The 21,030-nt window shown below is 43.2% G+C and overlaps 1 protein-coding gene across 7 annotated transcripts in view; it reads right to left on the bottom strand.

Moving 5' to 3' along the window:
• The window catches only part of TMEM63C (transmembrane protein 63C), a 136,563-nt gene that overhangs the window by 25,265 nt on the left and 90,268 nt on the right, over positions 1-21,030 (bottom strand). For all 7 annotated transcript variants that reach the window (XM_061611821.1, XM_061611825.1, XM_061611823.1 and 4 more), the window contains 8 exons: positions 20,552-20,639; positions 15,860-15,897; positions 13,163-13,305; positions 12,025-12,076; positions 10,941-11,049; positions 8,631-8,704; positions 8,093-8,173; positions 4,705-4,825 (listed from right to left, as the gene is read on the bottom strand). In XM_061611821.1, the coding sequence (XP_061467805.1) occupies positions 4,705-4,825; positions 8,093-8,173; positions 8,631-8,704; positions 10,941-11,049; positions 12,025-12,076; positions 13,163-13,305; positions 15,860-15,897; positions 20,552-20,639 (706 nt within the window). The remainder of the gene's footprint in view (positions 1-4,704; positions 4,826-8,092; positions 8,174-8,630; positions 8,705-10,940; positions 11,050-12,024; positions 12,077-13,162; positions 13,306-15,859; positions 15,898-20,551; positions 20,640-21,030) is intronic.

The following is a 21,030-nucleotide window of genomic DNA, read 5'->3' as shown; positions in this document are numbered from 1 at the left end:
TAGTTAGTTAGAACTAGGTATGCCTTTCCTATCTACTATGTATTTCTATAAATAAAGTAGCTTTTCTTATTTTACTAAGTCTCAGGTCTCAGTGATGCTGATGCAGGGTAAAAGCCTGCTTTCTTAGGCAAATGCACGCACACGCTGGCACACTCGCAGTGCCTGCAGGAAGAAGGAGAACATCGCCACCCAGGGAAGGAGAGCCTGCTGTTGCTGCTGCTGTTGGAACACCACCTCCACCACCCTTCCCAGTGGGACTGCTGCCTGGCAGACGTGCCTCCTGCAGGACCAGGTCCAAGGTACCCAGCCAGCTGTGACTAATTTCCATCACCTGTCCCTCTTTGGAGGGATACATAAGCCGGCTGGCTGAGGTGGCCTGGGTTTTTGTCTTTTGTTTTGTTTTTGTTTTCTTTTGGGTGCCATTGGTTTTAGCTATGGGTGGGTTCGGTTTTGTTTTATATTGTAGTTCTTGGGTTTTTATGTAGTTTGTATGTTGTATTTTACTTTATCTTGTACGCCGCCTAGAGTGGCTGCTTGTGCGGCCAGATAGGTGGCCTAGAAATAAAATTTATTATTATTATTATTTTATTATTCAACATCTGCTGTTACTCTCTGCTGCTGTGGTGCTGCTTTTAAACGAAATTAAGCAACACAACTACACACAGTGCAACAAGGGTTACGGGCCCAGCAAACTAAGTTGAATGCAAGTTGTAGCTGAAGCTAAAAGTGCTTGCCTGTAATTTACAAGGGAGACTTTAAGTTAGAAAGAAAAACAGAACAGAGATAGAAAAGATGGCTGAAGTATCTTTGCTGGAGAGATGCGTTCCAAGGCTTGAAAAGGATAACTTCGATCTGTGGGATTTGAGGTTCAGAGCGCTACTGGAAGGAGAAGGGCTGGAAGGAGTCCTGACTGACGATGAAGATGGAACTGCCTCATGGAGACGTAAGCATGTAAAAATAAAGTCTCTGCTTGTTTCTGCTTTATCAAATGAAGCCCAGAATGTCTGTGCAAGCTGCAACAGTGTTAGACAGATGTATGAAAAGCTGCAGGAAATCTATAAGAAGAAAGGAAAGAGCCATATTTTATATTTGTACAAAGAATTGTTTTCTCTGAGAGAAACTGATGAAAAGAGCAGTCTAAGTAAATACTTAGAGAATTTTACAAGCCTTATTGCAAGATTGCAAAGATGTGGCCGTTTATTAGATGAAGAACTGCAGAAAGGATTGCTTTTAAGCTCTCTTAATCAGCATCATAAATTAATTTGCTGTGTACTGGAAAATTCTGAACAAAGTTTAAGTCAGCTTATATCATACTTGAAAGATCAAGATTTTAAAGAAAGGCGGGAACTGGAGGCTGTGTCAGAACAACAGGAAGCAAACCTTGCTAGAGGCAGACAAGAAAGGGACAAAAGAATGAGTCACCTCAATCCACAAAGGAGAGGAGACAGGCGGGATCTGTGTTTCAAATGTGGCTCTCAAAACCATTTTCAAAGAAATTGCGATAGGGGGCAGACGAGAGAAAGGCCTGACTTCAAACAGAGGCCGGATGAGGTGAGAGAGGCCCCCAGGCAAACTGACTTTAAGTTTAAACAAAGACAAAGGATGTCTTCACAAGAGGATTTTAGCTATGGTCTTATCCAAGCAAGAGTGACTGTAAAAGCAGATTTTTAATTGACTCAGGAGCCACATCACATGTGATAAATGATAGGAACGTGTTTAAAATTTTTGAAAATCACAGGCAAAAGATACTGACAGCGTCTGGACAGGAAATTTTCTCTGAAGGAAAAGGGACAGTGGAATTATTGTGTAAAGTGGGACATGAGAAAAGAAAGATAGAATTGAAGGACTCTCTTTATGTTCCAGACTGTAAGGACAATCTAATCAGTGTCACCAGAATATTAAAATTTGGAGGCAAATTTAATATTAGTGGAGAATTTTGTCATGTTCAAAGTAAAGGAGTAATAAGTTGCACTGCAAAAGTGAAAGATGGACTTTTAATTCTTGATTGCTTGGAAACTATGCAAGCCAATGTGGTCAAGGAAACCAATGATTCTCAATGCCTTCATACCTGGCACAGAAGGATGGGTCATGCCAGCTTAACAAGAGTTGCTGCTCTTGAAAAAGAGAATTTAGCAAGAGGCTTCAATGTGAGACAGTGCAATTGTACACAGACTTGCGAGTGCTGTATTAAAACTAAAAGTGTGAGACCAAAATTTCCTAAGAAAAGTGAGAGGAAAACCAAAAAGCCTCTAGAGTTAATTCACACAGATCTATGTGGGCCAATGAGAATGCCCTCCCAAGGTGGAAATTTATACATGCTAACTTTTATAGATGACTACTCCAGGTATACTACCATGTATCTGATAAGGGAGAAAAGTCAAGTACTTCAAAAACTGAAGGACTATGTTAGAATTGTGTCCAACAAATTTGGCAGAAAGCCACAGATCATAAGATCTGACAAGGCAAAAGAATACGTGTCTTGGGCTATGCAAGACTTTCTCCGTGAGGAAGCCATAGAGCACCAGACTACAGTTGTGTCCAACCCAGAGCAAAATGGGGTTGCAGCACACATGAACTGGACTCTTGGACAAATGATTAATTCTTTGTTGGAAGATGCGCAGTTGCCAAAGGAGTACTGGGGAGAAGCTGCGGTTACCGCCACTTACCTGCAGAACCGACTTCCTGCATCTGCAACCAACAAAACACCATTTGAACAGTGGCATGACAGGATACCATGTATGTCACACCTCCATGTATTTGGGTGCAAGGCCTTTGTGCACATCCCAAAGGAAAAGAGGTCCAAACTTGACAACACTGCCAGGGAAGTGATTTTTATTGGATATTCTCCAACAAAAAAAGGATACAGAGTAATAGATCCCAAAACTGCCAAAGGTGAAGTATGCAAAGCTGTCCACTTTGATGAAAGAAAGTGCGCACACCGACCAGAAGGGGCACCACACCAAACAGATGACAGTGAAAACGAAGAAGAAGCTGAGTTATTCTTCCACCACAGAAGGTATAACAATATACCTGCAGAGGAAGGTGAGGAGTCTGAGGCAGAAGAGGCAACTGAGCCACAACAGGCAACTGAGCCAGAAGGGGCAACAGAGCCAGAACAAGCATCAGAGCCAGAAGGGGCAGCCGCAGTGCCAGCACCCAGACGCTCTGAACGCACCAACACAGGTGTACCACCAGAGAGACTTACTTACCTTGTGAGAGATGAACTTCCAGAACCAGAGACCTGGAAAGAGATTGAAGCCTTACCCAAAGCCAAAACTGAGAGGTGGAGGCAGCCAGCCAAGGGCTGGAATCTCTACACCAAAGTAAAACTTGGACACTAAACAAGCTTCCTCAAGGAAGGAAAGCTGCAGGATACAATGGGAAATTCAAGGAGAAGCCAAATGCTAAAGAAAAGCCTGTATATGAGTATTGTTACCAAGCCAGATGTAGTGGTAGCAGTGGGATACCTGTGCTGAAGAACCAGCTCGCCAACCAAAATGGACTGGGAAGCAAGCAAGAATGCAACAGACTCTAGAAGGGGTGAGTTCACGTACCAAGTACATAGACGTGAAGCACCCACCAGACATGACTGCAGACACTCTCACGAAAGGCGTTGGGCAGAGACAAGACATTGCAAGCTGTGAGATAAGACGAATCTCGTGGACTGAACCAAACACTCGTTGAGAAGGGGTGTTGGAAGTGAGGCAAGAGCAACTCCTGCTTTGTTCTTTTGTTTACGCTCCAGAGGGAAGATAGGGCTAGGGTCCTTCAGATGGATAGGCTTTGTTTACCTTTTACCTGTGATGCTCTGACTGACTTCCTTCTGTCACTAGACTGTGATGCCTTTCGGGAAGCTTACCTGCCCTTCCTCCTTCTGCCCTTTCCACTCCTTTATCCTCGGGCTGTCCAGGAGAGAGGAGACTCCCTTTGCCTCTGCTCTCTCCATTCATGGGGCTGACTCCCGCACCTGGCCGTTATGCCTCCAACTTAGCTAGTTAGTTAGAAAAGGCATACCTAGTTCTAACTATCTACTATGTATTTCTATAAATAAAGTAGCTTTTCTTATTTTACTAAGTCTCCAGTCTCAGTGATGCTGATGCAGGGTAAAAGCCTGCTTTCTTAGGCAAACGCACGCACACGCTGGCACACTCGCATTTCAACATCTGCTGTTACTCTCTGCAGCTGTGGTGCTGCTTTTAAACGAAATTAAGCAACACAACTACACACAGCGCAACATGCCCCAAGGGAAGGCAGAATAGAGGTGGCTTAGGCCAGGGAGCACTTACCATTGGCTCCTGATAGAACCACCAACAGGCCTGAGAGACCTGTTGGAGCAGGCCCTCCCCCGCCTTCCTTGGGGCTGTTTAAGAAAGACCTGCTGGTCCCAAGGGAAGGCAGAAGTCCAGAACAGGAGCTTGTGCCATCACCATCAGCTCCTGAAGAGATCATCAGTTGGCCTGTCATGGTATACGTTTTATACCATGTATTTGTTTTCATATTTTAAACACTGTAAACCATGTTGGGTGCCTTGGCAGAATAGCAATATATTAATGCAATCAATCAATCAACCAAGTTTCACATGATTCAGGAAAACTGTATCTTAGCACAGCTTGGTAGCATGGCAGATGAACAAAGCAATGGAGTAATAAGCAACCAAAAATGCCCAGACCCAATTTCATGTGTTCAGTACAGGTCACTTTGTACCTCTTCAAAACCACAACTACGGCAACAGAAGATGCGGGAACAGGGGTGGATCTTGATCATGATTTTCCCCTCCTTCTGAGCCTTGGTGGTGAAGTATAGCCTCCCCTTCATTGCCTTGCGCCTGCCGGGAAAAAAATTAGGGAGGAAGGTTAATGAGACCATCCATCCTTCATTAAGTTCAGAGTTAAGTGTATCCTATGCATGCACAGCTGCAGGTGCACCACTTAAGTGCTGGACTTTTGGATCCCATGCAGTAGGGCTGGGGAACCTTTTCCATCCCGAGGGCCGAATTCCCTTCTGGGCAACCTTCTAAGGACCACATGCCGGTGGTGGGTGTGGCCAGAGATAAAAGTGGACAGAGCAAGGGAAGTAAATTTTACCTTTGTGAAATAGGCTGCTTTCTGCACTCACTCACCTCCTTCTCTATCCTCCATCCAGGAAAACAAAACAGGCATTGTCAGAGTTCAGGGACACATTCCAGCCAGGCAAAAACACTCAGGCTATGAAGCAAGGAGAGTGTGGGGTGGGGTCTGCAGAGAATTCTATGGGCCAGAAAGAGAGGCCTGGAGAGCTACACTTGGCCCCTGGGCCCACCTGTGCCATACAGAATTACAGCTTCCTCAGAATCTCAGGTTTCACATTGCTAGAAAATAATGCTATGATGCAGCTTTTGGTGTCCAAATACTGTATGTATTTAAACATTCACAACACATATTAATTTTTTTTTTCAATTAATTTTTATTCCAATTTTCAAAACCAAAACAATACAAAAGAAAACAACACAAATCAATAACTAGTACAATACAAAAAGAAAGAAAAAATATATATATATATAAAAAAGGAAGAATATTGACTTCCGATTTGTCATAGTTCAGCTATAAATCTATAATATATAACAAACCTATCTCTTAATAGATTATAAAATCACCTTCCTCCAACGGTTATCTTAGTTGGTTTCAAATCTCATTAACATCATATCATTTTAATCTTCCACAAAAAGTCAAAGAGAAGTTTCCAATCCTTGAGATATATGTCAATCAATTTTTTTTCTAAATAAACATGCCAATTAATCCAACTCATCAAATCTACTAAGTCCAGTAATTTTAAATCGCTCTTCTGTCATTATCCATATTGGGTCCATCTTCCATCTTCCATCTTTACGCACCCAAAAATCTTGCTGTCATAGTCATATAATAAAAGTCTGATAGGAATTTCCTCCATCACAGATGTTTTCTTACCATCAAATCCAAACGTATCACTGAAGTGTTGTTGCAAAGCCGCATCTCTGTTCCTCTTTTCCACATGATACACTAGTACATCTCTTGAAGGTTTTTCCATTGACACAAAACAGGGATTAATTCTGTTAACTTTCTCCATTTCAAGTTCCATCAAATCCTTCCAGTCCAAGAATTTTCTTGAACCGATAATATCTTTATCTCCAATCTCTTCAATTCCTTCAAGGACAGCACTGAATTCCAAACTATAATATTTGTCTCCAGGATCCATCACAGCCAGAAAATCCAAATCTTTTTTCATGTCCATAATTAAGCCAATCTCCATAGTTTGAACCTTGCCTTTAATTTCTCTTCCATCCTTTTTTTGTTTTCCAGATCTATCTTTATTCTCCTTTCTCATAGAGTCCTGAGTTTCTTTCAGCTCCTGTCCCATTTCGTGAAATTCAATTCTCCACGCTCGTCTATTATTTCTCAGTTCTTGTTTTATTGAGTTAATCCCTTTCATTATTTTCTGAAACATGTCTAGAGATAAAGTCCCTTCTTGTACATCCATGATCTTCTTAATTGTCATTCTTAAAACCAAAGGAACAAAACTCCTTCAATTTTCAATGTCCCAAACAGAGAGCAGCTTATTTCTTTAACCAGTTACAAAGGAGTTAATCTTTCCAGCAAACTAACGTCACACGCTAGACAGCCCTTATCTCTTATCTGCCCAGAAGTGTAAGAACGGCTTTAGTTCACAGCGTCGAAATAGCTAGTAGCAGAGAGAATGAGCAGATTCGTCAAAAAGAAAAAAAAAAGTAGATAAGAAAAATAGTCCCAGTCTTATCTCTTTCAATCAGAAATCTCTCATCCGTTTAATCTTTAGAATGCTATTTTCCATGTCAGCTTTTTGCAATAAAAAAAAAGATACGCTATTTATATTTTCTTCCCCCTTAGTTCCGTGAATAAAAAAAGGAAAGTCTTACCTCACCTAGGTTATCTCAATTGCTGTTACTTTGACAAATCTCTTTAGCTGTATAGATAAGAAAATGATGAATGTAGACAGGAGGATGTTTGCCTGTTAATCCGTATAAAAGAACGGGTCACTTATCCAGCTGAGCTAGCATAAAAATCCTCGCTCTGTCTGAGCTGCTGGAAGACAGACAATTCTGACGAATTCCAGACTCCAACAATCAAAACAAAGCTATGTAGGAAATCTCACGTTTCTTCTTTAACCGGAAGAAATTATTCCCAGTCAGAAAAGAGCCTTCTGACTGAATTTAAACTGGAAAAGTTTCATCCAAGACGAGAGCTCGTCTCAGAGGCTGCACAGGCGTAGGGATCCTCCTGGGAAGTCCCCATTCACAACACATATTAAAATATGGCTTGGATCTTTTGGCTTTGTGAATGGAAGGAACTTCCATTCACTGAAGGGCCCCTTTCTTTCATGAGCTCAAACCTCCTTCCAGGAAGGGAAGCTCAGTTCAAAGAGCAAAACATTAAGATTTAAAGCAGTGTATTTAAATACATATTTTAACAGAATTTCTTTAAAATTGCAGATTAATGTGAAACCTGAATGGAATTATGAGTATAAAACACATTAAGCGACAAAGACCAGAAATGGAAAGGATCATCCCTCTCTAGTTCCAACCTTACAATTGTAGTACTTGAATTGTAAAGGCAAGAGTACAAGATGAACGGAAAGGCCACTTACATCATGCACCTTCCACCCATGAATTGTTTCCATTCTGGCTGGGTCTTTTTAAAAAAAACCTGTTCAACTTTAAGAACTGGTGCCTAAGTTTCCTTCCCCCCCTTTCCTTCCTATCCCTTTTTCCTTTTGTGTTGTGTCTTTTAGATTGTAAGCCTGACTGTAAGAGACTGTATGTTTTCATTGGCGGTAAGCCACTCTGTGAGCCTTTTGGCTGAAAAGCGGGGTACAAGTGCTCTAAATAAAATAATATTAAATAAAATCCAGCAAAGAGCTGTTAAGATACTTTTGTTATGTCGAAAGGAGCAGGCACAAGCTTCTCCACTGCGTCTTGCCTGAAGTGTCTGAAGTAATTTTCTTGGCTGAGCGATAACATTCTTGTCAATGGTACGTTATTCCACTGTCCCCATGTATTGAAATCTCAGGGTATCTGCAAAGAATAATCCAACAACACACCCACCTCTCTGAATCCAGCTTCATTAGTTTGCGAACATCAGAGCAGAACTGGACACCAGTCACTGTGCAGCTGGGGTAAGCCTCACTGTTGAGGAGAGACAATCAAGATCTGTGAGGAACATGATCATCTGGGTGAACGAACAGATGGACTGAGGCTGGGATGGTACCATCAAACACAGCATACCTTTTTAGAAAGCTGTTGCGACAATGGCCAATTAAAAATGGGACATTCCCTTAGAGACGTATTTATTTAATTTTAATGTATTTATATTCCCCCTTTCTCCCACCATGGATCTCGAGGCAGTGTACATGAGGCTCCCACACACTCTCCCACCCTGGCACAGATCAGACCCAGGCCTGCTTAGCTTCAGCAAGATGGCCAAATCTTGTGCTCTTAGATCACACCTGGTGTCTTACAGATGTAACAGGTACAAGCAATTCCTTCTTCACCTCATTTAAAGGAACCTCTTCCCCTTTAGAGGGAAGGATCCAGTGAGGGATGTGTTTACAGGCATAGATGCCACCTACATAGTTGTACTCACTGGAAGTGTTTGATGACAAGGGAGGGATCCATGATCTCTCTGGGAATCCTGGTAACCATCAGAGTCCGAGCCACCTGAGAGAGAAGAAGGGGAGAGAGTCCCTGGAAAGAGGGCACCTTAGAGCTACAGCACTAGGCCCTTTTTCATATCAGCAGGGTATCTAGAATTCTGCATAAATAAATCTCTTTTCTGAATTTTTGCCAAAGCGATAAAATACCATGCAAAATGGTACATTGTTAATAAATAAATATCCTTGCTTTTATTTATGCTGCTTTTTATTTTATGGTTTTATGGTTTATTTTGTATTTACATTGTTTTAATATTTATTTATTGTAGGCCCTCCAGAGAATTTTGTTACTGGGCAGCATACAAACGTCATCAATAAATAAAAACAAAAGGAACCCAAGAGGAGTTCTCATTTTTGGTTTGTGACTCCCATTAGGGGCAGAGACATCTGACTCCAAAATTCCCCAACAGTGGATAGTTAGCTGGCTGAAACAGTTAAGGATTTATTCTCTCTTTAAAGGCATTTGGGAGAAATCCACTTTCCAAATTTCAGCTAATACATAATATTAATAAAGATATCTAAAATAATTGTTCATATACGATTCTTTTACTGTGCAAAGCCTTATTAATCCTCAGAGTAATCCTATGAGCTGAAATTCTTTCCATTGCATAGAAGGGGAACTGAGGACAGCTTTATGCATCATCTATTTAGGCTTCCTATATAACAGGGGTGGGAAACTTTTTTTCTGCCAAGGGGCACATTTCTTCAGGAATGCTGGGGGCCTCATTCAGTGGTGAGTGGGGTTGGGACTAAAAGTGAGCATGGCCAGAGCTAAAAGTGGGTGGGCACCCTCTTCTCTCCCCCCCCCAATTTCTCTCTTTCTCTCTGTCGCCCCTTTTCGCTCTCCTTCTACAACTCACATGAAATTAGAGTGAGAATCGCATGCAGCCCTTTGGCCATGCGTTGCCAACTCCTATTGCATAACATCTGAAGGGGGAGCTCATGCATCTCTACTATGATATGGGGTGAGAGCTCTGCATGAATCTGGTCAATAATTCCATGGATGGAGAAGCGCAAGTTCCCCATTCTGACATTATATAGGAAATGTGAAGAAAGGACAGCAACACACTGCTGTTGATGATGTGAAGCTGCTGTCAGTTCTGGGGGCTGCACTTTAAAGAGAATATAGTCCCGGGGTGTGGAACATCTAACTCATGGGCCGAATTGCCCTGGTACAGCTCCCAATTTGGCCCACAAGGCCTTTTCCCCCAAACCATGCCCACCGGCCTCACACCTGATGTCATATGGGACTTCAGGTTTGGGACAGGCAGCTGGATCAGCTGTGCAACGAAGTTTCCTGGTTCTGCACAACCCAGTTCCCTTGGGAAACTTGATCACACAGCCAATCCCTGCAGAGACCAGCCCTGAAGTCACCGCCCATCAAGCCTACTGATTAGCAGCACTTCAAAACACTGCACAAGGCTCTTTGCCGAGTCCTGCCTATCCTTACCTGATGTCATTGTGACATCAGGTGACTGACAGGTGGGCGATCCTGCCCACCTGTCCAATCTGGCCCACGAGTGGTAGGGGAGATAAGGATCAGGCTCACTGGCCAGATCAGATTCCCTTATCCTTAATACAGACAAACTGGAATGGGTTCAGAAGAGAGCAACAAGGATAGTCAAGGGTATGGAACACAAATCATATGAAAAAAGGTTGAAGGAACTGGGCATGCTTGGCCTGGAGAGGCCTGCAGGGAGAGGGGGATGGGAGGCATGATAACACTCTTCAAATACCTGAAAGGCTGTTACCTAGAAGGGGTGTCTATGCAGCTCCAGAAAGCAGGAATATATCTAATGGAGTTAAGTTAAAGGAGGATAGATTTCAGCTGAACACTAGGAAAGCAGCTTGACAAGGAACCAATTCATTAGGGAGGGGGACTGGACTCTCTCTCTCACTGGAGGTCTTCAAGCAAGTGGCTGGACAGCCAACTGTTGGGGATGCTCTCACTCTGGGTTTCCTGCATCAAGAAAGGGGCTACAAGGGTCTCTCCACTTTTTATGATTCTATTATTGTAACCTGCTCAAGGCCACCTAGTAAGTTAGTTTATGGCTGGGCTAGGATTTCAACCCACCTGCTCCCAGGCAAAATCTGTCGTTTTAACTACCAGATTGTGTTCGTGGGAACTTTTAACCACCAGTTTTGGACCCAGGGAGCCCAAGAATCCCCCTCAGCGAATGACAATAACAACATCTCACTGTCTGGAGTTCCTTTGAAAGGGCAGAAGGGCCTTCTCATTTTACCTTCTCATTCTCCTTGTATTCAAGTTGGATGGAGTGATGAGCCATGCAGAGGACAGTGATGATGAAGTAGAGGAGGGAAAAGATGCTGTGTAGCCACAAAAGACGGTCACTGCAGGAGACAAAAGGAAATACATTTTCAAACTGGAGAGGCAAGGGATCTTGGCCAGAAAATAAGGAAGTAGCAGCCATTTCCTGAGGAATGCTAATGGACCCTTATTATGGCATGCAGTTTTAGAAGAAGGCATTTTCACCAGCAATTCAGGTAACAGGCTCCACCCTCACATAATGATGTCACAATACCAGGGAGGGAGAGCTAGCCAATAAGTACCCAAGACAACTCAGGTTAAACGTTATCCCCACATCATTACACAAAAGAGTGTCTCAGTACTTACAACAAGTAGGCCCCAAAAAGAACCTTATTTCCTGGATCTTTCTTACCCTACACACTGCGATCATAACACAATGGTCACATCCACACTATACATTTAAAACACATGGCTTCCCTCAAAGAATTCTGGGAACTGTGCTGTGAATTGTAACTCTGTGAGAGATAAACTATAGTTCCCAAGATTCTTTGGGGAAAGCCATGCACTTTAAATGTGTGGTTTGGATGTAACCAATGACTATAAGGCATGCTGGGGGTGGGCAGGTGGGGATGAGGGATCACATAAAGACTAACAGTGAACAAAAGGGTGAAAATAGCACAGCACATAAAAACAGTGACCTTGAATTTGTTACTGTTAGGTTACAAAAATTCTCAATTCCTGCAGTCAGTGATTTGATATTCTTCCCTTCTTCCCCCCCTTTTTTTTCTGTCGAGCAGAAAACATTTCCTGTTTGTGGCTTCTAATTAAATATTTATTGTTCATACCAATCATACAGTACATACACAGAAGTGCACATCTGTCAATATAAACACCCCCCACATCCACTTGTTATAATGTCAAGCAAAAAGGTGGCCATGTTACTGATCCAGAACACGCTGATGAAGAACTCTCTGTGTGTAAATGTGCCTCATTTGCTCCCAACAGCTATCTCTAGAAGCAACAAAGCAATGGAGCACTGAAGAAGTGGAATCACGTACTCTTTGGGAACATTTGCAATTGTGGTTCGTCCAAAATTAGATGGACTCTTTCCTGAAAAAGAGAGAGAGAGATGACTAGATCACAGACACCAGAAGGCACTGTCACAAAATATGCCAATTTTTAAAAAAATTCTCACATTTCCACAGGAGCACTTCATCAGTCTCAACCTCCAACGTCATGCAGAGCTAAATAGCAACATTTGGGGGCTTTTAAAACAAGAATGGGAATCTCAGGTCTGGGACTAAACATAGCTCTCTGGGCATCTCTGTCTGTCTCTTGGAGCTCTCCCAAGGTCAGACCCCTCCCTGGCCCTGCTCTGCACCCTCCTTGAGTGCTTTTGCCTGGCTGAAATGTGCCACTGAACTGGGACAATGCCTTTTGCTTGCCTGGATAGAGAAATACCTGTTGGTGGTTGAAGAAGCCTGCTGTACAAAGGCAAGAGTCACACGCATTGCTCTGCCCACTTCCACTTCTAACACTCCCACCCCTGGAATGCAGCCCCCAGAAGGTTGTCCATGAGGCAATGCAGTCCAGTGGCTGAAAAAGGGCCATCACCCTTGTTTTGCGAATACTGGGGATCTCAACTGATTTCCAGCAGCAGCAGCAGCTTTCCAGAGTTTCAGACAGGACATTCTTGGCTCTACCTGGAGATGCTGGGGACTGAATATGGGACCTTCCACATGCAAACCAGATGCTCTACCACTGAGCTATGGCCCTTCTCCTTGTCCTGACTAGCCCTGTGCGTGTGTTCAGGGGCAAGTCTGAAGAAGGGAGACTGCGAGATACATGCATAGGCTCCCCAGTTGCTCACAGATATTAGAATCCTGCACATAACTGCAGGATCCCCAGGTCAGACTTTCACCCCCTACATGTAGGTGGCAAGGGGGGCTGGGCCAGCAAGGGTACAGGGGGATGACCAGTGAGCCCAACCCTGCTCTCCCTTCATGCACTGTAACCACTTGAGGTGAGAACAACTGAAGGGGTGAAAGTTTGGCAGCAGTAGCAATCGATGGGCAGTTTTGGTAATCCTAAACAGGGTTAATGCTTGCAAGTTCCTAATGCTGTGAGGACAGAGTGACTGGAGGGGATTTCTATTCCCTGTCCTGGTGCTGGTGGTGAATTTCAATTGCTACGTACCCAGGAGGTCCCCAGAGAAGTTGACAGGGAGGATGACAGCCACAGAGAGCACACAGATGATCATAAGCAGCACTAATACATGCCGCTGGAAGGAGAGGTAGGTGGTGGCATCGATTCCACACTTGCTTTGAATTTCTTCATCCCTTAGAGAGAAAGAGAGGTAGGCATGTCAGCACAGAGCCACAAATTACCACCCATCTTCCCTCCTTCCCTTTTCCGAGAGAAAGAAAACAGTATCAGAACAACACAGATCATATTCTCAGGCCCTCCTGCCTGCCAGGATAAAATAGATAATATGCTAGAAAGTAGTGGCCTTACAACTGTGTCTGATGTGGACTCACACCCACATTTCTAGTCAAGTAAAATTAGGCAGAGTAGAAGGACCAGTGAAGAACACTAATAATGGCATTTGGTCATGTTGGGAACCTCTGGAATTACAATTCAAACTCTTGTCACCATGAGCCTCCACAAATCAGGAAAATGCCATCCCATCCCTGGAATTCTGTATGAAATAAAGGCTTATAAACGGGACATTTTTACCATGACGCTTAACGTGGAAGGGAACATGTCAGCTGAAGATCTCATGCTCCCTAAAATAGTGTGCTTGTTTTTACACACGGCACAAATGCAACTGTTTCCCCAAACAACTAGAGATGAAACCACAAAACTGACAGCCACAGTAACGAGAAACTGGCATGCATTTGATTTCTGAACATTATTATTTATTCTGCCTCCCTGGGCTTCCTCCTTTTATCTCCTCCATCTCTTCTTCAGCTGTGACTCTTTTAAAAAAATTATCTCTGTTTGAGCCTCCCCTAGCAACCATACAACTTCCTCATTCTTGGAAAACAAAGCCTCTAAGCCCCAGCAAAGGCTAAATGAGTGGGAAGGAATTATTTCTCTTGTATGAACATGAATTTGCTATGATGTGCTGGAACTGAAGAAGGTTAATGCATTGCTTATTGAACCTGTCATCATCTCTCTCGTTTTAACAACCAGTGTGGCTTTAACGGCACTAAGGCTTTTAGCTTACTTTCAGGTGGCAGAAAAATTCCCGAGACGTGCTCTGCTTCTCACAAAGGTAGAGAAGTGGAGCTGAAGAGTGTATGTACTGGAGGGGTGGGCAAGCAGTGGCTCTTAGCCTAATTTCATGCAGGTGGCAAGGAGGGGGGAAATGGGGTGAAGGGGTGTCAGAGAGTGAGAAAGGGGGAGAGATGAGATGTCAGGGGGAGAGAGAGAGAGAGAGAGAGAGGTTGATGTGGGGTGCCTCCACCCGCTTTAGGCTCTGGCCCTGCCCACTACTGGTATTCAGTCCCCAACAATTACCCCCAAGGGAATGTAGCCATCAATAGAAAAAAAGAGCCCCACCCTTGATGTGTGAATAAGGTTTCCATCACAAGAAGGCTTAAGGAACTATTGAAAGACAGGGAGGAGGGAAATGAAGCAGGATTTTCCCAGCGATTCTCCAATGACAGGAGTATAACAATAACCTTTTGATGCATCAACAGTTATTTGTCTGCCTCTTGCCTTTTCCATAACTTTATCTGATTAATAATATGGCTACCAAACCAAAGGACCTGTGCTTTAATCCACAGATTGTGAGAAGAGATTGCCCAGTCTACAGGCTAGTCCCATTTCCACGTGGCACATGAAGAAATCAGTACTTCTAGTAATGCCTTGGCTGTTCTGAGGTCAACCAAAACCAGAGGAATCTACCTATATTATTACTATTATTATTTGATTTATATCCCGCCCTTCCACCCAGCAGGAGCCCAGGGCAACAAATATATATATATGAATATGGGGACAGAAAATGGGGTTCTCCAAACTTTATAAAACGTGTGGGCCTCCTGAATATATCATGATGCAATGATAAAAATGGGAGGCTCATCAGAACTGGAGGGCAAAAAGGGAGCAACAGAACTTGGTATAATTAAAGGCCTCATTCCACCATTCCTTCCATCTCAGCTACAGCCTCATTGAGTTCAGTTGGCTAACTCTCAGGTAAGAGTGCTTAGCAGGGGTGAGCAAGCATTTTTCTCTTGAGGGCTGCATTCCCTCAGGGGTGAGCTGTGGAGAACTGCACACTGGCGGTGGCTGGGGCCATCCCTTTTCTCTCTCTTTATCACTCCCTTCTCTGGGCGTTTCCAGACAACCTGTTTACTGAGCATTCATCCTGATTTGTTGGCAGGGAGATTAAACAGCATTAGTTATTTAATGAGCATTCTTCCCATTTGTTTGTGAGGTGGATGATGTTGCGTCAAACCATGGGTTATCCCACACTTTCCAGTGCATTTCCCCATCACTTTCCATTTTGCAAAAAATCCGGTATTTTGGGGAAGCAGGGTTGTTGTGCAAAACCTCCCAATCTACTCTGTTTCTGCAACCTGAATGTGCTGGTTTGTGATTGAATTCCACCTGAAAATAGAAATAGTCTGGAAGCGCCCTCTCTCTCTCTTTCTCTCTCTTTCCACTCAGCAGGCTGCCAGAGGAAGGCCAATAATTCTTGCCAGAGATCTGAACTGATCTCTTGCAGAGGGCATTTGAAATTAGTCCCAGGCTGCCCACTCTGGAGATTGTAGAGTAGGTAGGCAAAAGATGCCACCATTGTAATTCTCACTGAAGAGGACTTTACTACCTTAAAAAGTGGGGTAAGATATGTGTAATAGTCATCACCCAAAAGCAAAATGTACTCACTTCATTTGGTAGACCGACAGAAGCCAGGAACAGAATCCCTAGAATGGAATGAGGTGGCTGAATTAGGCAAGAAACACTGATTTAATGATGTCCATACCCATTTCCCAAAAGCTAGAGGTATATCTGCATTTGCAGCTGTGTCAGAATGACATGGTGCAGGTCAAACAAAATGAGCACAGTCCTGAACAAACATTAGGAGACCACACTAGCGCTCTTCTTCCTCAACATTTTTCCAATGAAATATCTAGTACCAGTCATTGTCAAAGTCAGGAGTCTTAGACAGATGGGCCATTTGTTTCATCCAACTTGGCTCTTCATAGTTTCATTGTTATATTGCAGCTAACAATATAATAAGCTGAACAGAATATCAGTTTTTCAAAAGGTGGTAGGATGTGGATTAGAAACAGTGAAAGCAATCAGTGAAGACTCACTAATAGGCAAAAAGACCCTTGCGGTTTAAGAACGTACCTATAGCCAACTGATATTTCTATCAAACTTTAAAAAGCAGAGAAATTGGAGAGCTATAGTGAATGCAACAAGGAAGCAGGAGACCTGACCTCCTCTCTGAGATATTGGACTAACCTACAAATCTGTCAAAATGCAAACACAATTTGGGTTGGTCCTTCACAGTCCAATCCGCTTCCTGTGTAGCTTGGAAGAATTTGGTAAAATGTGCCTCTGAGCATACGGTGATTGGTGGCAACACCTGCCATCTCCAAAGATGGAGAATTGTATTTTTATTTGTTTGTTGGTGTTCTTCTTACTTTGCTTCTTTCCTGTGTTATTAATGTTTCTACAGAGAATCTGATCTAGAAAATTTTATTTCCCTCATTATTCATTCTAGAAATCTGTCAAATTTATTTCTATTAATTTCAAAGCCTTATTATTGGTCAATGTCATATGACGGTGAAGACAGCCTTTGTGTTTCAAACTGGAGGTTATGTTCTATTTCTATTTTGGGTGCATTAACAGTTGAATCTGAAACTGCAGTTTGATGTAAAATCAGACTGATTACAATATGTTGTACTTCAGCAATGACTCCAGCTGTTGGGAAAAAGAGGATGCATGTTTTCAGCCTGCTATGTTTAAACCACTTCATTTAAGGCAAGGTGGGCACGGTCAATTAAAAATATAGGGCATACCTAGAAGTTTGCTAGAATATATTTCACCTCCCACTGTTTTATTTTGTGCAAACTGAGACACTCCTGATGTTCACTGCAGACTATTCTGCAGAATAGTCAGTGCCATTACTCCACAATTATTTTTGGAGTTTTTTAGTGCAAATTCTGCAAAGTGTTGCTGTACTTCACATATTCACAGAAATAGAAACAAAAGAAAATGATTTCCTATAGGAAACTTCACTAAAATTGCAAAGTAAAGACATATTTAAAGTGACCATCTGAACTATATCAACTGTCTTAATAATGTTGCTTCCTCTCTGCTAAAACAAGATCAGCACAGCACATGTCTTCTTTCTATTATCTGGGATGATTGCAGGTGTTGCCACCACTCACCATATGCTCAGAGGCACACGTTACCAAATTCTTTCAAGCTACACAGCAAGTGGATTGCACTGTGAAAGACCAACCCAAATGGTGTTTGCATTTTAAAAAATTTGTAGGGCAGTACAGTATCTTAGAGAGGAGTTCAGGTCTCCTGCTCCCCTGGTGCATTCATTATAGCTGCCCAATTTCCCTTCTTTTAAAAGTTTGATAGAAATATCTGTGGGCTATAGGTACATTCTTAAACCGCAAGGTTTTTTGCCTGTTAGTGAATTTCTCTGCTTTTTAATCCGAGAGGTAAGAAATGGGATCCTGTGCAAGTTTGCTGAGAATGGATTGATCATTTGCATGCTTATTGAGTTCAGTGGCATTTACTCCCCTGCAATCATGGTTAGGATAGGTGAAACTGACCACAGGGGATGAGGAGGTAGGGGAGGAAGGGCAGAGGGGAGCAGGTAGGTGGGGAGGGGAGGAGAAGGACAGGTTTGATCATTTGCATGTTTATTGAGTTCAGTGGGATTTGCTCCCGTGCAATCATGCTTAGGATAGGTATAATTGACTGGGGGGGAGGGAGGGCTGGAGTGGGCAGGGAAGGAGGGGAGGAGGAAGGTAGAGGAGAGGGGAAGGAGGGGAAAGGCAGGTCTGATCATTTGCATGTTTATTGAGTTCAATGGGATTTACTCCTATGCAATCACGGTTAGGATAGGTAAAACTGACCATGGGGGAGGAAGAAGGGGAAGGGGTGGACTGGAAGGGGGGAAAGAAGTGAGGAGAGGGCAGGTTTGATCATTTGCATGCTTATTGAGTTCAATGGTATGTACTCCCATGCAATCATGCTTAAGATAGGTAAAACTGACCATGGGGAGGAGGAAGGGGAGCGGGAGGAGGGGGAAGGGGAAAGAGGGGATTGGAAGGGGATGGGGAGGGAGGGGCAAAGGAAGGGGGAGGGAAATGGCAAGAGGGAAGGGATAGGAGGGAGGGTAAGGGAGAGTGGGTTTGATCATTTACATATGTTTTGAGTTCAATGGGATTTATTTCTGTGCAATTATGTTTGAAAATGAAAATGGACTGCCTTCAAGTCAATCCCTACTTATGGCGACCTTATGAATAGGGTTTTCATGGTAAGCTGTAATCAGAGGGGGTTTACCATTGCGTTCCTCTGAGGCTGAGAGGCAGTGACTGGCCAAAGGTCACCCAGTGAGCTTTATAATAATAATAAATAATAAATTTAATTTTTGTGTCGCCTATCTGGCCGAAACCACTCTAGGCGACGTACAACATTAAAGTTCAACAATATAATATAAATACATAATAAAATACAGTGCAGTCAACAATAATCATTTTAAAAGCAGCAGTACAAAACAGTTTAGGGCCATCAATAGACAGTTTTAAAACAATATAAAAAAATTAGCCCACCCCGGGGATCCAAAAGGCCTGTCCAAAGAGCCATGTTTTCAAGGCTTGGATAAATGTATTTAGGGAAGGGGCATGGCGAAGATCGAACGGGAGGGAGTTCCAGAGAGTGGGGGCCACCACTGAAAATGCCCTTTCTCTAGTCCCCACCAACCTAGCTGTTTTCGTTGGTGGGACGGAGAGAAGGCCCTGTGTGGCTGATCTGGTCGGGCGGCTTAGTTGGTGGTACTGGAGGTGCTCCTTCAGGTAAACTGGGCCGAGACCGTATAGGGATTTAAAGGTTAAGACCAACACCTTGAATTGGGCCCGGAAAACAACTGGAAGCCACACAGTTATGGCTGTGAGGGGATTCGAACCCTGGTCTCCCAGGTTGTAGTCCAACACTGACCTGGGGGAGGGGCAGGGAGGGGAGGAGGAGGGGATTGGGTGGGTGGGCACTGTGCAGAGGGGAAGCCCCTTTCCTTTCCAAAAGGAAAACACTGTGAACAGTATCATTGCTTTTCGGTGTTTCCCTCACCTTTTTATACTACAGCAGGCACCTGTTTTAATATCTTGTTTTAATACCCTGTTTTACTATCATTGTCTGCTGCTGTACTGTTTTTCTATTGTTTTTCTATTGTACTATTGTATTTTATCTTATTGTGTTTTAACTGCTGTACGTCGCCTAGAGTGGCCATTGGCCAGATAGGCGACACAGAAATTAAATTTATTATTATTATTATTATTATGTAGCTTCCCACCCAAATTTAAACCAAAGCTGTCCCTGGTCACATCCACACCAGGCCTTTATTTCACTTTGGACAGTCATGGCTTCTCTCAAAGAATCCTGGGAAGTGTAGTTAGTGAAGGGTGCTGAGAGTTGCTAGGAGATGCCCTCTTCCCCTCACAGATCTTCAGTCAGAGCGGCTGACTGTTAAACCAGTCTGGCTACTGGAGCTCTGTCAATGGAATAGGAGTTGCCTCTCAGCATCCTTCACAAACTACACTTCCCAGGATTCTCTGGGGAAAGCCATGACCATCTCAAGTGAAATCAAAGTCTGATGTGGGTGTGGCCCCGATTAGCCAAGCCAAGCAGCTGTGAGTCTGGCTTTTAGAACACTGACAGTTGGTTCTTACTGACCATGCCCGACACTATCATTCAGTTCAAGCCAAAATTTCTTAAATTAATTAAAAATCAGCCAGGTATTTTTTTAACTTTTAAACTGCAGAACATGAAGGTCAGAGTATGGGGCAAGGTCAGTAATAGGATTACAGGTACTCTGTGAACATGGCTGGTTTTTAATGAATTTCAACAGATTATGAGAACTCTGACAGAAAAAAGTCCAAAAGGGCTCTGGGTTTTTTTCCTCTCTTTTTATTCTCTCTGGCTGTTTTGTGTATTGCCATGAAAATTGAGAGGGTTGTTAAGCAAGTGTTTCTGAGTTCAGGACCATACGTTTTGAAAGGTTTTGTTTTGAAATGAGCTTATGGGAAGCATCAGAATGGCATGAGGGTATTTTCAATTTAACATTGCAGAATGTGAAAAATCCACGCTGGCTTATAATCACTAGACCAAGTACCGCCTCCTGTATGTCTGCCTTATCATGAATAATATGACTACAAAGATAGGGTAATAGGTGGTGGGTTTCCAGAAAAACAGAACTCACTCTGAAAACATTAGTCACCATTTCTTCCTCCTTCCTGCAGGCTGAATATCTGGATGGCCAATTTACACACAGTGAGAGAAGCTTGTTTCTGCATAATGCAACTCTTTCCTGCTTCCCCCACTAAAACTTACCACATCTTTGTTATCAGCATCCAGTGGGCTGGTCTCTGACGGGGATTTTTCCTTTTCATTTTGCTCCCCATAGAAGAGTGATGTCAGGCTTCCCGCATACAGTGAAAGAGACAGAAGAAGAAAGTATGTGGGAGGGAGAAGGGCAGAGGGAGCAAAGGCAGAGAAGGGAGGAGGGGAAGTATGAAACAGAGTTAAGGAAGAAGGGGAAAGGGGAGGAAAGAAGGAGAGAGGAAAACATTGTTCTGATCAGACCAACTCTAAGTGTCTAGCTCTTTCTAGCATTCATCCCACATCCCAGGAGAGCATCCAGGCCTATGAGAGGAAGGGTGAGAAAGACAAAGGAGTTTGGCATTTTAAAACTGCACCAACAGCACTCCAAGAATATGTTAAAGCTCCAGAACGCCCACAAGAAACATGTGTCTCCTCTACTCCAACAGTTTCAGTTTTACTTAGAATAGATGTGTAAGTTGGAGGTCAAT

This window comes from Rhineura floridana, chromosome 2 (assembly GCF_030035675.1).
Source record: "Rhineura floridana isolate rRhiFlo1 chromosome 2, rRhiFlo1.hap2, whole genome shotgun sequence".
Lineage (NCBI taxonomy): Eukaryota > Metazoa > Chordata > Lepidosauria > Squamata > Rhineuridae > Rhineura > Rhineura floridana.
Note: the sequence above shows the minus strand (reverse complement) of the source record. Positions and strands in the feature narration are given on the sequence as shown.